The 14249-nt window shown below is 45.9% G+C and overlaps 1 protein-coding gene across 2 annotated transcripts in view; it reads right to left on the bottom strand.

Annotated features, from left to right (window-relative positions):
* Nucleotides 1-14197, bottom strand: part of EIF3L (eukaryotic translation initiation factor 3 subunit L) — a 39633-nt gene extending 25436 nt beyond the window's left edge. Inside the window, exons 1-5 of one of the 2 annotated variants that reach the window (XM_024239869.3) lie at nt 13157-14197; nt 12575-12623; nt 11153-11363; nt 7001-7080; nt 3942-4003 (exon numbers count right to left, since the gene is read on the bottom strand). In XM_024239869.3, coding sequence (XP_024095637.1) covers nt 3942-4003; nt 7001-7080; nt 11153-11363; nt 12575-12623; nt 13157-13189 — 435 coding nt within the window. In that variant the 5' untranslated portion in view covers nt 13190-14197. The remainder of the gene's footprint in view (nt 1-3941; nt 4004-7000; nt 7081-11152; nt 11364-12574; nt 12624-13156) is intronic. The other variant, XM_054543416.2, reaches the window with a different exon arrangement.
* Between the last annotated feature and the right edge of the window lie 52 nt (nt 14198-14249).

The following is a 14249-nucleotide window of genomic DNA, read 5'->3' as shown; positions in this document are numbered from 1 at the left end:
AAAACCACACTAGCAAAGGCGAAGAAGTTAAATCGTGGCAGTTGAAGGCTAGGGAGTTAAGAGAAGATAATGCTGCACCGGGCATCACTAGACTACGGGCCAGGAATGTTGCAGTCTTCCAACGCCAAACAAGAATCTAGGTCAGGTGGCCTGCAAATCTATTCTGCCACCTGTTTTGTAAATAAAGAAGTTTTACTGGAACACAGCCATGCCCACTCATTACAAATTGTTCATAACTGCCACAAAGACATAGCTGAACAGATCTGACAGAAACCATCATGGCCCTCGAGCCTAAAATGCTTATTATCTGACCCTCCACAGAGAAGGTGGCTGACCCCTGGTCTGGTCTTTATGTTGCTTGCATCTGAGAACCACTGATAGTTTCTGAGCTGGGGAACCATACCATCAACAATGTATTTGTGATGGAGAAGAAACACAACTTTGGAGTCAGTCCCACCTCTTATTAACTGTGGGGTTCTCACAAGGTATTTAATCTCTGTAAAATGTGGGCAAAAGATTGTTGACTAGTCACAAGTAAGATTATATAGCTGGGTGCAGTGGCTCACACCTGTAATAATCTCAGCACTCTGGGAGGCTGAGGTGGGCTGATCACCTGAGCCCAGGAGTTTGAGAACAGGCTGGGCAACATGGCAAGACCCTGCCTCTATTTAATAAAAGTTATGTAAGGTGCTTAATACATTAAGCACAATCTAAGCACATTCAATGAAAAACCGCTCCCCAAGGGCTTAAAACTGGTCATTTATGTAGGAGTCCTGGTAGCTAATAAAAAGATAACAGCATCAATAAACTTCTGCTGAATCTTCATCTACAGACCGAATAGAGAGATTAGAGGTGGTAAAACCAGCTATACTATGGGCTATGGTGTCATGGTGTTCCCAAAAAAGCAGTGTACACATAATGGCTAGATTCTTAGCATATCCACAAAGTACCTGAACTTTAGCATCAATGGTAGTAGGGAATCTTTACTTTTTTTTTTTTTTGACACAGAGTCTCGCTCTGGTGCCCAGGCTGGAGTGCAGTGGTGCGATCTCAGCTCACTGCAACCTCTGCCTCCTGGGGTCAAGTGATTCTTCCGTCTCAGCCTCCCGAGTAGCTGGGATTACAGGCACACGCCACCACGCCTGGCTAATTTTCGTATTTTTAGTAGAGACAGGGTTTCACCATATTGGTCAGGCTGGTCTTGAATTCCTGACCTCGTGATCCACCCGCCTTGGCCTCTCAAAGTTCTGGGATTACAGGCGTGAGCCACTGCGCCTGGCCAGGAATCTTTACTTTCTATCAGATGAAGTAGTCAGAGATCCCACTGGGATGCCAGAAAAACATGGCCCCTTACTCTGGCAGCAAGCACTTTTCCACCTACCACTACTGACAGTGGCTCCTGTGGCCAAGGCAGGAGTTCTAGCCATATCAAGTGGTCCTCAAGGAGAAGAGGGGTGAGTAACTGTGAGAAACTAGGACTTCCTTAGGTGGAGATCTTGGTGCCAATTTCCTTCACTTACACATGCATGCAAGCACACACATGCTCAATTAACACCATTATGACCAGACATTATTCTAGGCACTGGATTATATTAGTGAACAAGACAAGCGCATACCCCGGTGGAGTTAAACTTCTAGTAGATTAAGAAACTCCCTCTCCTAAATAAACAAATACAACGTACAAGAGATAAGTGCTCTGAAGTGCCACAGAATATTGCCAGGAGCCCAGGGAAGGAGGGGAAAAGTTTCAGGAAATGACTGAGAAGGGAAACAGGGCTAAAACCTGGAATTAGGAAGTGTGATGGGAAGTCACGGTAGGATTGGGAGTGACCTGATGAAACTATGTAGCAAAAGGATCATGCTGGTTATTATGTTGAGAATAAACAGCCAAGAGTGGAAACTGACACCAGGTAAGGAGCTCCTGCAGTAATTCAGGGAAGAGATGATAATGACTTCAACTAGGTGAGCAGCAGTGTGGCAGTGAAAAGTGGCTGATTCAAGAAGTATGCTGAAGGCCAGGCACAGTGGCTCACGCCTATAATCTTAGCACTTTGGGAAGCCGAGGCGGGCGGATTACCTGAGGTCAGGAGTTCGAGACCAGCCTGGGCAACATAGCGAAACCCTGTCTCTACTAAAAATACAAAAATTAGCCAGGTGTGGTGGTGCATGCCTGTAATCTCAGCTACTCAGGAGGCTGAGGAAGGAGAATCGTTTGAGCCTGGAGAATTGCTTGAGCCCAGGAGGCAGAGGTTGCAGTGAGCTGAGACTGCGCCACTGCATTCCAGCCTGGATGACAGAGCAAGACTCCGTCTCAAAAACAAAACAAAATAAAACAAAACAAGAAGTATGTTGAAGACAGAGCTTAACAGGATTTGCTGGATATCATGTCAGAGAAAAATCAGGAATAATGCCAAAGTTTTTAGTCCAATTAACTTGGTAATTAACGGTAGCATTTATTGAGATGATTACCATGAGAAAAACTAGTTTAGAGGGAAAATAAGAATTCAGTTTTAGATGTGTTAAGCTTGAGATGACTCAGACAGCCAAGTGCAGATGCTGACAGCTGAATATACAAGTCTGGACTTCAGTGGGGCAACTGAGGCTAAATATAGAGATTAAGTCATTGGTGTATATAAATAATACAGATGGCATTTTTTTTTTTTTTTTTTGAGACAAGAGTCTCACTCTGTCACCCAGGCTGGAGTGCAGTGGCACGATCTCGGCTCACTGCAACCTCCACTTCCCGGGTTCAAGCGATTCTCCTGCCTCAGCCTTCCAAGTAGCTGGGATTACAGGCACCTGCCACCACGCTCAGCTTATTTTTGTAGTTTTATATTTTTAGTAGAGACGAGGTTTCTCCATGCTGGCCAGGCTGGTCTCAAATTCCTGACCTCAGGTGACCTGCCCTTAGCCTCCCAAAGTGCTGGGATTACAGGCGTGAGCCACCACGCCCGGCCTTAAATAGTACAGATGGCATTTTAAGAAACTTTAGGCACTCTAGGCCGGGCGCGGTGGCTCACGCCTGTAATCCCAACACTTTGGGAGGCCGAGGCGGGCGGAACACGAGGTCAGGAGATGAAGACCATCCTGGCTAACACAGGGAAACCCTGTCTCTACTAAAAATACAAAAAAATTAGCCAGGTGTGGTGGCAGGCACCTGCAATCCCAGCTACTCAGGAGGCTGAGGCAGGAGAATGGCGTGAACCTGGGAGGTGGAGCCTGCAGTGAGCTAAGATCGCGCCACCGTACTCCAGCCTGGGCGACACAGCGAGACTCACTCTCTCTCTCTCAAAAAAAAAAAAAAAAAAGAAACTTCAGGTACTCTATAATTTAGAAGTCGGGAAGAACAGAATCTAGCAAGTGCCCAAAGTTGGGATAATGTGTAGAATACTGGTGTTATAACAAGCTGGTCTAGATTCAAGGAGTTTTGTCACTTACTAGCTGGATAAATTTGAGAAAAGGTAACCTCTTGGCACCTCAGGTGCCAACTTTGCATGATTGATAGTAGAATTAAATATGTGAAGATGTGTGCTAAGTGCCTAGCATTGTGCTTGGCATACAGTGACAGTGTTATGTACATTTCATAGAAACGGAGGCTCAATGCTCTGAAGGGAAAAAGAACCCCAAGCAGAAGCAGCAGCAGGTGCCTGGAAATATCCTATGAGGATGGCAGCCTATGACCAGTGCATGGGTGATTGCCCAGTCCAGGAGAATTGTGGGGACAGAGAAATTTAAAAGAATGCATAGGTTATATAGCGTTAGTGTGTCTGAACAGTTTTCTGGGTTAAATTGTTCCTTCCACCACTTCTTAAAACTCAAAAACATGCCAATCACGCCTAGACACTGAACCAATATAAACAAATGACTGTGTTCTAGGGACAAAAACAGCACAGAGTTAAAAAAACAAAAACAAAAAAAACCTGCGACACTTAAATACTTACACTGACTTTGGCATATATGTGCCTGTAGTATAATTCTTTGTATAAAATCAGGAAGACAGCATCTGAAAAAGATGGCAGAGGGGTGCTTCACTAACCATAAAACTGGGGTATCCTGGCAGCTTTAGCTCTTTGGTGGGGAGGAATAAAGGTAATTCTGAAGACTAAACAACATCTAAATTGCTATGCATATGCCCCAAGAATACATGCAATGAGAAAATCCACTTCTCATTTGACTCCATCAACCTCAATCTCTGTCGATGAGATTAAGATCTTATTCAGATCTATTTCCCTTCGCCATTTAGAGACTTCTGCCATCCAAGTGCATAAATAAACCAGCACACAAGAGTAATTAGACAAGCGTGGTGGTGCGCACCCATGGTCCCAGTTACTCGGCAGGCTAAGGTGGGAGGATCGCTTGAGCCCAGGAGGCACAGGTTGCAGTCAGCCATTATCACACTACACTCCAGCATGGGCAACACAGTGAGACCCCCATGTCAAAAAAAAAAAAAAAAGGAAGAAAGAAAATAGTAATTTCAGAACGTTGTTTGTTTGTTTGTTTGAAGACAGGGTCTCGCTCTGTTGCGAAGGTTGGAGTGCAGTGGTATGATCATGGCTCACTGCAGCCTCGACTTCCAGGGCTCAAGTGATCCTTCCACCTCAGCCTCCCGAGTAGGTGGGACTACAGGCATGTGCCACCATGCCTGGATAATTTTTTTAAAAAATTTTTTGTAGAGAAGGGGGTCTCCCTATGTTGCTCAGGCTGGTCTCAATCTCCCAGCCTCAAGAAATCCTCCCATCTCAGCTTCCCAAAGTACCAGAATTACAGCCGTGAGCCACGACACCCAGCCACAGAATGAATTCAAAATGAGTTCAAAACTCATTCTGTCAATTGAGAGTAAATGTTCAGGCCAGGTGCAGTGGCTCATGCCTGTAATCCCAGCACTTTGGGAGGCTGAGGCGGGTGGATCATTTGAGGTCAGGAGTTCAAAACCTGCCTGGCCAAGATGGTGAAATACCGTCTCTACTAAAAATACAAAAATCAGCTGGGTGCCTGTAATCCCAGCTACTCGGGAGGCTGAGGCAGGAGAATTGCTTGAGCCCGGGAGGCAGAGGTTGCAGCGAGCAGAGATCGTGCCACTGCACTCCAGCCTGGGCGAGACAGCAAGACTCCGTGACTCCGTCTTAGGGGGAAAAAAAAAAAAAGGAGTAAGTGTTCAAAAAACGTTAGCTATAACAAAAGAAATGAGAGACTTGTACACTGAAAACACAAAACATTGGTGAACGCAACCAAAGACCTAAATAAATCAAAGACATCCCATGTCCATAGATTGGAGGACTTAATATTGTTTTTTTTTTTGGGACGGAGTCTCGCTCTGTTGCCCAGGCTGGAGTGCAGTGGTGCAATCTCAGCTCACTGCAAGTCCACCTCCCAGGTTCATGCCATTCTCCTGCCTCAGCCTCCCGAGTAGCTGGGACTACAGGCACCTGCCACCATGCTGGCCTGCCCAGCTAATTTTTTTGTATTTTTAGTAGAGATGGGGTTTCACCGTGTTAGCCAGGATGGTCTCAATCTCCTGACCTCGTGATCCGCCCACCTTCGCCTCCCAAAGTGCTGGGATTACAGGCATGAGCCACCGCACCTGGCCTGGAGGACTTAATACTGTTAAGACAGCAATACTCCCTAAAGTGATCTTCAGATTCTAGGCAATTCCTCTCAAAATCCCAGCTGGCTACTTTGCAGAAATTGATATGTCCATCCTAAAATCAATAAGGAAATCCAAGAAACCCAGAATAGTTAAAACAATCTTTGGGGAAAAAAAAAAAAAAAAAAGAACAAAGTTGGAGGACTTACAATTCCCAATTTCTTTTTTTTTTGAGATGGAGTTTCGCTTTTGTTGCCCAGGCTGGAGTGCAATGGCGCGATCTCGGCTCACCGCAACCTCTGCCTTTGGGGTTCAAGTGATTCTCCTGCCTCCACCTCCCAAGTAGCTGGGATTACAGGCATGTGCCACCATGCCCAGCTGATTTTGTATTTTTAGTAGAGACGGGGTTTCTCCATGTTAATCAGGCTGGTCTCGAACTCCCGACTTCAGGTGATCCATCTGCCTCAGCCTCCCAAAGTGCTGGGATTACAGGTGTGAGCCACTGCACCCGGCCTACAATTCCCAATTTCAAAACTTACTACAAAAATATAGTAATCAAGACAATGTGGCTGGGCACAGTGGCACATGCCTGTAATCTCAGCACTTTGGGAAGATCACTTGAGGTCAGGAGTTCAAGATCAACCAGGTCAACAAAGTGTGACCCCATATCTACAAAAAATTTTTAAAAACTAGCTAGGCAGGCCGGGTGCGGTGGCTCATGCCTATAATCCTAGCACTTTGGGAGGCTGAGGTGGGCGGATCGCCTGACGTCAGCAGTTCGAGACCAGCCTGGCCAACACGGTGAAACCCCGTCTCTACTAAAAATACAAAAATTAGCTGGGCGTGGTGGCGGGCGCCTGTAATCCCAGCTACTCGGGAGCCTGAGGTAGGAGAACTACTTGAACCTAGGAGAATCGCTTGAACCTGGGAGGCGGAGGTTGCAGTGAACCAAGATTACACCACTGCACTTCAGCCTGGGCGACAGAGCGAGACTCCATCTCAAAAAAACAAATAAATAAACAAATAAATTGGTGCCAGGGTAGCTGAACATCTACAAGCAAAATAATGAAGTTGGATTTGCCTACCTCACCCATATATAAAGGACATCATCTAAAAAAGTCAAAGGTGGGAAGCTAGAGAGCTTATTCCAGAGTGACTGTAATGACCCCCAAATTATAGAAGGAAACAGAAACAAGTCAGTACAAAGATCTAAATTTCACCATATATGAGAGATCTCTGTCCCCTCTTAAATCATCCAGCCTTCGACAAGTTATTTTGCTAAGGACCTACTATATACCAAGCACCAGGGAAACAAAACGGTGTGCAAAACAGACACAGACCCTCTTGAGCTTCCTGTCTAATGACTCAGCCACTGGATTCCGCTCAGTGCACAAGATATAAAGAGCTCACACCTACCATTGCCAACCTGTGGAGCAATGGCTTCAGCCTCGGGCCAAGGTGTATTCTTGAAGAATCTTTCAGTCAGCTTGGTCCAGCTAAAAATCAAGCAAAAAAATCTCTAAAATTCCAAAAGGACTGGAGAATGCCAATCCTAACATTTTACAGACGAGGACCCAGGCTTAGAAAGGGGAAGATGTCAAATAAACAGAGCTGAGGCCAAAGCCCTTCAAGTCCACAACTGTCCTCAACCCAACTCCACACTTCAATCTTTCTCAACACAAGAAAATATTGTTTTTGTATCAGTTAGGGACCCATCAAGCTTTTCAGGATAATCTCCTGCCTCTGTATCATTAACTATAGCCATATTTAACTGCTTGCTGTTTTCGGATATAAGAACTACTTTTTTGGCCACCATTCTTTAACACATAGCATTTCCATCTCCTGGAGCACATCCAAACGTCTCTAAACACAGAAGCAAATCAGTCTGCTGCAGTCCAAGGCCACAACAGACCTATAGCATCCAATTTAAACACTGCTGCCTATCCAATCCAAACACTGCTACTTGACAAACCTGCAACAGGTTATTTAATTTTCTTCTCCTGATCCCCTCAGCAGCTATTAATACTTTCCTCCACTCTCCTCAAGCCCCAATCCCGTCTGCTTCTCTGGCTCTTTTAGTCCAACATATAAACATGCTCAAGTTCCCCTAAAAAACACCGAACAGGCCAGGCATGATGGCTCACACCTGTAATCTCAACACTTTGGGAGGACAAGATAGGGGGATCGCTTGAACCCAGGAATTCAAGACAAGCCTGGACAATATAGGAAGGCCCTGTCTCTACGGGATGGGGGTTGGGGAGAAACACAGAAAAAGAACAGAAAAGAAACACTGAAACAGGCCAGGCGCGCTGGCTTACACCCGTAATCTCAACACTTTGGGAGGCTGAGGCGGGTGGATCACTTGAGGTTAGGAGTTCGAGACCAGCCTGACCAACATGGTGAAACCCCGTCTACACTAAAAATACAAAATTAGCCAGGCATGGTGGTGCACACCTATAATCCCAACTACTTGGGAGGCTGAGGCAGGAGAATCGCTGGAGCCAGGAGGCGGAGGTTGCGATGAGCTGAGATTGCGCCATTGCACTCTAGCCTGGGCAACAAGAGCAAAATCCCGTCTCAAAACAAAAACAAAAACAAAAACAAAACAGAAAAACACAGAAACAAAACACAAAGCTTCTCAGTCACCCTTTATGTCCCCGATACTTACCAATTCCCTTTTCTCACCCCACTGCTCTCTGGCTGTTGCTTCCATCACTCTATTGACATTGACCTTGCTAAGGTTATCAAGGCCCTCCAAGTTACCAAATTCAACTGCCTTTTTTCTCATCTGGACCTCACTAAAACATTTGGTGATACTCTCTTCCTCAGTTTCTTCTGCAGTCTTTTTGGTTCTTGTGACATTTCTTTGCCAATTTACTATCTACTTTTCACTTTTCTTTCTGCCTCCTTTACTAGATCCTTTCTTTGCCTGCCCACCAACCCCTAAAGAAACATACTTCTTAAGGTACCAGCATTTCTTCTCACTACATTCTCCTAGAGACAGACTTACAAGATGCTTGGCTTCAACTACCATCTGTATCTGCCGGCACTGCCCAATGCAGTAGCCACTAGCTACATGTGGCTACTATATAAGCAAAGAGTTAAACTTTAAATTTCAGTTAGTTGCCATTTAAGTTTAAAAGCCAACACTTAACTCAGTTATTGGAAAACTTTTAGGTCTATTCGGAATTACTCTAGTATTTGAATCTACTCTTCCAGTCATAAACTCTATAAAATCTAAATACAAATCAAGTATTTCTGATACACACTGGATTTAGGAAATTTTAAGTATAAAGAAAAAAAGGGCAAATATCCCCTTAATTTTTAAATACTGACTACATATAGAAATAATATTTTAAATAAATCTCCACTTCACTTGGCTGAAAAATTAAAATTACATTCATGCCTAGCTATATTTCTATTGAACATCACTGGTCCATTTTTTAATTTTGAGAGAGGGTCTCGCTCTGTTGAGCAGCTCACTGCAGCCTCAACCTCCCAGGCTCAAGCGATCCTCCCACCTCAGCCTCCCAACTAGCTGGGACTATAGGCATGCTGCCACCATGCCCCAGCTAATTTTTGTAGGCACTGGTTTATATGCTTCTAATCAGAAAAGACCTGGGGAATAAAGAAAACACAGGTCAGCACACTTGCCTTTCAGGTCACCCACCTGGCCCTCTTCCAACTGTCCTTTCCTTTCTTTCATTCCTGTTCTAAAGCTTTTTAATAAACTTCCACTCCTGCTCTCAAACTTGCCTCCCTCTCTTCTTCTGCCTTGTGCCCCTCAGTCGGATTCTCTCTTGTTTAGGAGTCAAGAACTGAGGATGCTGTAGACCCGTACAGATACGGACTCATCATCAGTAGCATTTTACCCCTCAGTCTAATTCTTTCTTGTGAGAAGGCAAGAACTGAGGCTGCTGTAGACCCGTACAGATACGGACTCATCATCGGCAGCATTTTACCCCTCAGTTGAATTCTTTCTTTTGAGGAGGCAAGAACTGAGGCTGCTGGAGACCTGTACAGATACGGATTCATCATTGGTAGCATGTTTTGGTGTTGTGTCACTTGAATACCTTCGGGTGCTAACCTCTTTTGGTGCCGCATGACTTGGATCCATTTGCTAGTGGTGACAGACCTCGATGCTGCACCTTCTTCGGCTGGAGGTGTTCAACCTCCGAACAAGGTTTTCTCCCTTTCTCTCTCCTGCTTACTAACTAACCCCCAGAACAATTCTTCTTGGTCATAAGTGACTCTGTTCCCCCTGGCTGATCTCTCAGCTCAACCTAATGGGTGGCTTGCAGGGGTGGGAAGGACCTTGGAGTCCACACCAAGTAGAACTTAGGCTCACGAGAGTGGCAGGGGTGAAGCCTAAAACCATGCAATATCTGAGGTTTCCTCTGCTTTTCAACTACAATCAGCTCTTTCAAAACAACGAAAAAAGAAAACACGTCAGAGATCCTATTCACTGATCAATAGGCCTTTGGCTATTTGTTTTCTCTCTCCCATCCTTCTGACTTGCTTAAATTCTATTTCCTTGGTGAAGTCACTCCTGACTATCCCAGCTTTGACTGACCTATCTTATCTCTAACGCTCATTTCACAATGGCAGCCCCTCAAAACCTGCGGAGTTCAGCTTGCTCTAATATGCACTGACGGGCTGCATAGCACAGTTTAGAAATTAGGCTTTGGTGCCAGACACTGCAGGTTCAAATCTCAGCACAACCATTAAACTAGCTACATGACTTATTTCTGTGCTGTTTCCTCATGTGTAAAATGAGAAAAACTGCTCTGCTACTTCATGGGGTTACTGTGAAGGGTAAATGAGTAAAAACACAAAGAACACACTGAACATTGATGGATCTATCCTGGTAATAAAAACAAATGCTAATCACTTATTATAATTGTTAATAGTGTTATTATTTTAGGCTTTGTACAAATTTCTGAGGATATAAAGTCCAACAGGCCGGGCATGGTGGCTCACGCTTGTAATCCTAGCACTCTGGGAGGCAAACAGGGGTACATCACTTGAGGTCAGAAGTTCAAGACCAGCCTGGCCAACATGATGAAACCCTGTCTCTACTAAAAATACAAAAATTAGGCCAGGCACGGTGGCTCACACCTGCAATCCCAGTGCTTTGGGAGGCTGAGGCGGGTGGATCGCTTGAGGTCAGGGGTTCAACACCAGCCTGGCCAACATGGTGAAATTCTGTCTCTACTAAAAATACAAAAAAATTAGCTAGGCGTGGTGGCACATGCCTGTAGTCCCAGCTACTCAGGAAGCTGAGGCTGGAGAATCACTTGAACCCAAGAGGCAGAGGTTGCAGTGAGCCGAGATCTTGCCACTGCACTCCAGCCTGGGTGACAGAGTGACACTCCGTTTCAAAAAATAAACAAATACATAAATAAAATAAAGTCTAACAAAATAAAATGTCCCTAGCCACAAGGACTCACAAAGATCCCCCCCACCCCCCCGAAAGTACTGTTTACAGAGAGCTCACCTCATTTGTAGGAACCGTATTACCAGGCCAGTCCCACCTAGAAAGAGGCCCTTTCAGCCAGTAGCCCATACCTGTTCTCATAGATGTCCTGGATCTCATACACCTTCTGGTCAATGACATCACTGGAGACACGACTGGCCTGTAGCTCATACACTTTCTGGTCAATCAAATCTGAGACAGTTTTGTGGAAATACTGGATGAAATTTTTGATCACCTCAGGGATCACCTGATAGGTTTGCTGTTCATACTGACGTTCATAAGCAAGGTCCTGCTTTGGATCTCCTGGAGGTTGGATATAACAAATACAGAGTGCGCTCAAACCCACATATATGATAGAACAAAATGGCAAGACCACCCCAGAAAACTAAACTCAGGTATGCGTAAAATTCCCTTTTGAATACTCAGAGATACAAACATCTCAAGTCACTCCCAATCTCGTTGTTCCTGTTTCTTCAAAAATATTACCATGACTTAAAGTTATTTTTCACTTATTATCTGTTTTGCACCCTTCTCCCAAGTCTAGGAAGTCAGGAATCTTGTCTGTCTTGTACTCAGATGCACCCTCAGGGCCTAGAAAAGTGTGCGTTGGAGGGGAGAGAGGCAAGACTGTTGGAAAGTAAGTGGCAACAGGTACTTACTACTTCTTGAATGAATAACTGTCAACTTCTAAATATGACTTGTGGCAAGTTACAACTAATAAACCTCTCTGCTATATTTTCTATTCTTTAGGAGACATTGACATACAGAACCGCTATAAGGATTAAACAAAATATTTCACACAAAGTACTCAGAACAATGGATAACACTGACTACTAAGTCAAGTCACTATAACGTTTCAGGAAACCTCAGACACCTCCCAAAAAGATTTCATTCGGGCTTGGTTTAAATTACTTAAATTTTTCACATCAAGATTTTCTTCTTTGGGCCAGGCACGGTAGCTCACACCTGTAATCCCAGCACTTTGGGAGGCTGGGGCGGCTGGATCACCTGAGGTCAGGAGTTTGAGACCAGCCTGGACAACACGGCGAAACCTCGTCTCTACTAAAAAAATTAAAAAATTAGCCGGGAATGGTGGTGGGCGCCTGTAATCCCAGCTACTCAGGAGCTGAGACAAGAGAACTGCTTGAACCTGGGACGCGGAGGTTGCAGTGAGCCGAGATCACACCACTGCACTCCAGCCTGGGGGACAGAGGGAGACTCCATCTCAAAAAAAAAAAAAAAAAAAAAAAGCTTTTCTTATTTGGCTAATAGTTTACACAAGAAAACCATAGCCAGGTAAGTAATCCTTCTCTTCCAAGACTGAGGTGGACTATGATAAAAAGCCTGGTTTATTAGGCTTTATACAACCCCTCGCACTGGCAGCTAATGACTGACTCCAAACCTGGACCATCAAAGAGCAATTTTTTAACAGGTGCCTGTCGGAGCTGGTTCTAAGACATTCCAAAAGGAACTGATCCCTACCAGTACTCAGCCAGCCTAACCCGTGGTCTCACCTGTGTGCATATCATAGTCGCTGGGATAAGCGTAGGGGTCATAAGCCGCCTAGAAGGAAAGAGACACAGTCAGTAACAGCCGCCAACTCGTGAATTCAAAACGCTCATCCTAGAGTCTAGATGCCAAGCAGAGAGCTAAGGATACAGACGCGAATAAGACATTGTGCCTGCCTTTGAGGAACTCACACACCTTAGAGAAAAGGGACAGTAAACAGACAATGACAATACAACATTACGGGTGCAATGAAGTGGAGCAAAGGACAAGAGACTGTGGGAATCAGCGAGATTTGACCAGACGGAGCCCAGACCAAAAAAACTCAGGTGCAGAAACACAGAAACGTCTAACAAGCCTTGGTCCCCGGTCTTAGAAAGGAGAAGGACAAGCGAATCGAACACGCGAAGTGGGCGGGCAGAGCCAGGGTTGTCTAGGGGCCGGGAACTGTGGGAGCAGCCTGAGAGGCTGGGCCGGAGGTCGGCCGGAGCTGGCCGCGACCCGGAAGCTGCCTCGCGCCAGGACCCACATCCAGAGGTCCCACAGATCACCCCGTCGTAGAGCCCACCGCGCCCTTACGACCACCCTACCTCAGACTCATAATCATCAGCGGGATAAGACATGGCTGCCTGGCTTGCGAGCACCGCCGGAAAGAGCGAAATGAGCGGCCCGCGCCTGCGTCCTCAGGCCGGAAGTTCGCCCCTCTCGGGGCTGCTGGGAAACCGGAAGCCTTTCCGAGGCCTCTGGCCATCTGAGATAGCCATATCCAGAAGGAAGAAGAGCTGTGTTCGGTGGCTGACGCCTGTAACCCCACCACTTTGGGAGGCCGAGGCGGGCGGATTACCTGAGGCTGAGGCCGGAGGTTTGAGACCAGCCTGACCAATATGGAGAAACCCCGTCTCTACTAAAAATACAACATTAGCCGGGCATGGTGGCGCCTGCCTGTAATCCCAGCTACTCCGAAGGCTGAGGCAGGAGAGTCGCTTGAATCCGGGAGGCGGAGGTTGCGGTGAGCCGAGATCGCGCCATTGCACTCTAGCCTGGGCAACAAGAGCGAAAACTCCGTCTAAAAAAAATAAATAAGAGGGTTACAAGTAGCCTGAATTTTCCTCTCTTCAAATAGGGGCTTCTCAAAGAAGGCGCATGTATAATAGTGGTGTAAATTCAGATATAAGGACACGTATTTGGCGTAAAGGAGGGGCAAAGTTAGAGGAACCAGAAACAATGCTACACAAAAGATGGCCGCTTCTCGCGTGAAAGGAGATTCGGATACGGGGGCCTGATGGATTTAGTTGTAGGCGGTTTGCCTGCAGCGAGTAAATTATTCAAACGTTCGGACTTAACAAGACTAAACTTACTGGGGATAAAAGTTGAGATTTGGCCGGGCGCGATGGCTCACGCCTGTAATCCCTACACTCTGGGAGGCCGAGGCGGGTGGATCACCTGAGGTCAGGAGTTCGAGACCACCCTGGCCAAAATGGCGAAACCCCGTCTCTACTAACAATACAAAAATTAGCCGGGATTGGTAGCGTCCGCCTGTAATCCCAGCTACCCAGAAGGCTGAAGCAGGAGAATCGGTGGAACCCGAGAGGCAGAGGCTGTAGTGAGCCGAGATCGCGCCACTGCACTCCAGCCTGGGTGACAGAGCAAGACTCCGTCTAAAAAAAAAAAAAAAAAATTGAG

The sequence above is a fragment of the Pongo abelii genome, chromosome 23, assembly GCF_028885655.2.
Source record: "Pongo abelii isolate AG06213 chromosome 23, NHGRI_mPonAbe1-v2.0_pri, whole genome shotgun sequence".
Taxonomy (NCBI): domain Eukaryota; kingdom Metazoa; phylum Chordata; class Mammalia; order Primates; family Hominidae; genus Pongo; species Pongo abelii.
This window is presented reverse-complemented; position numbering and strand designations above follow the sequence as displayed.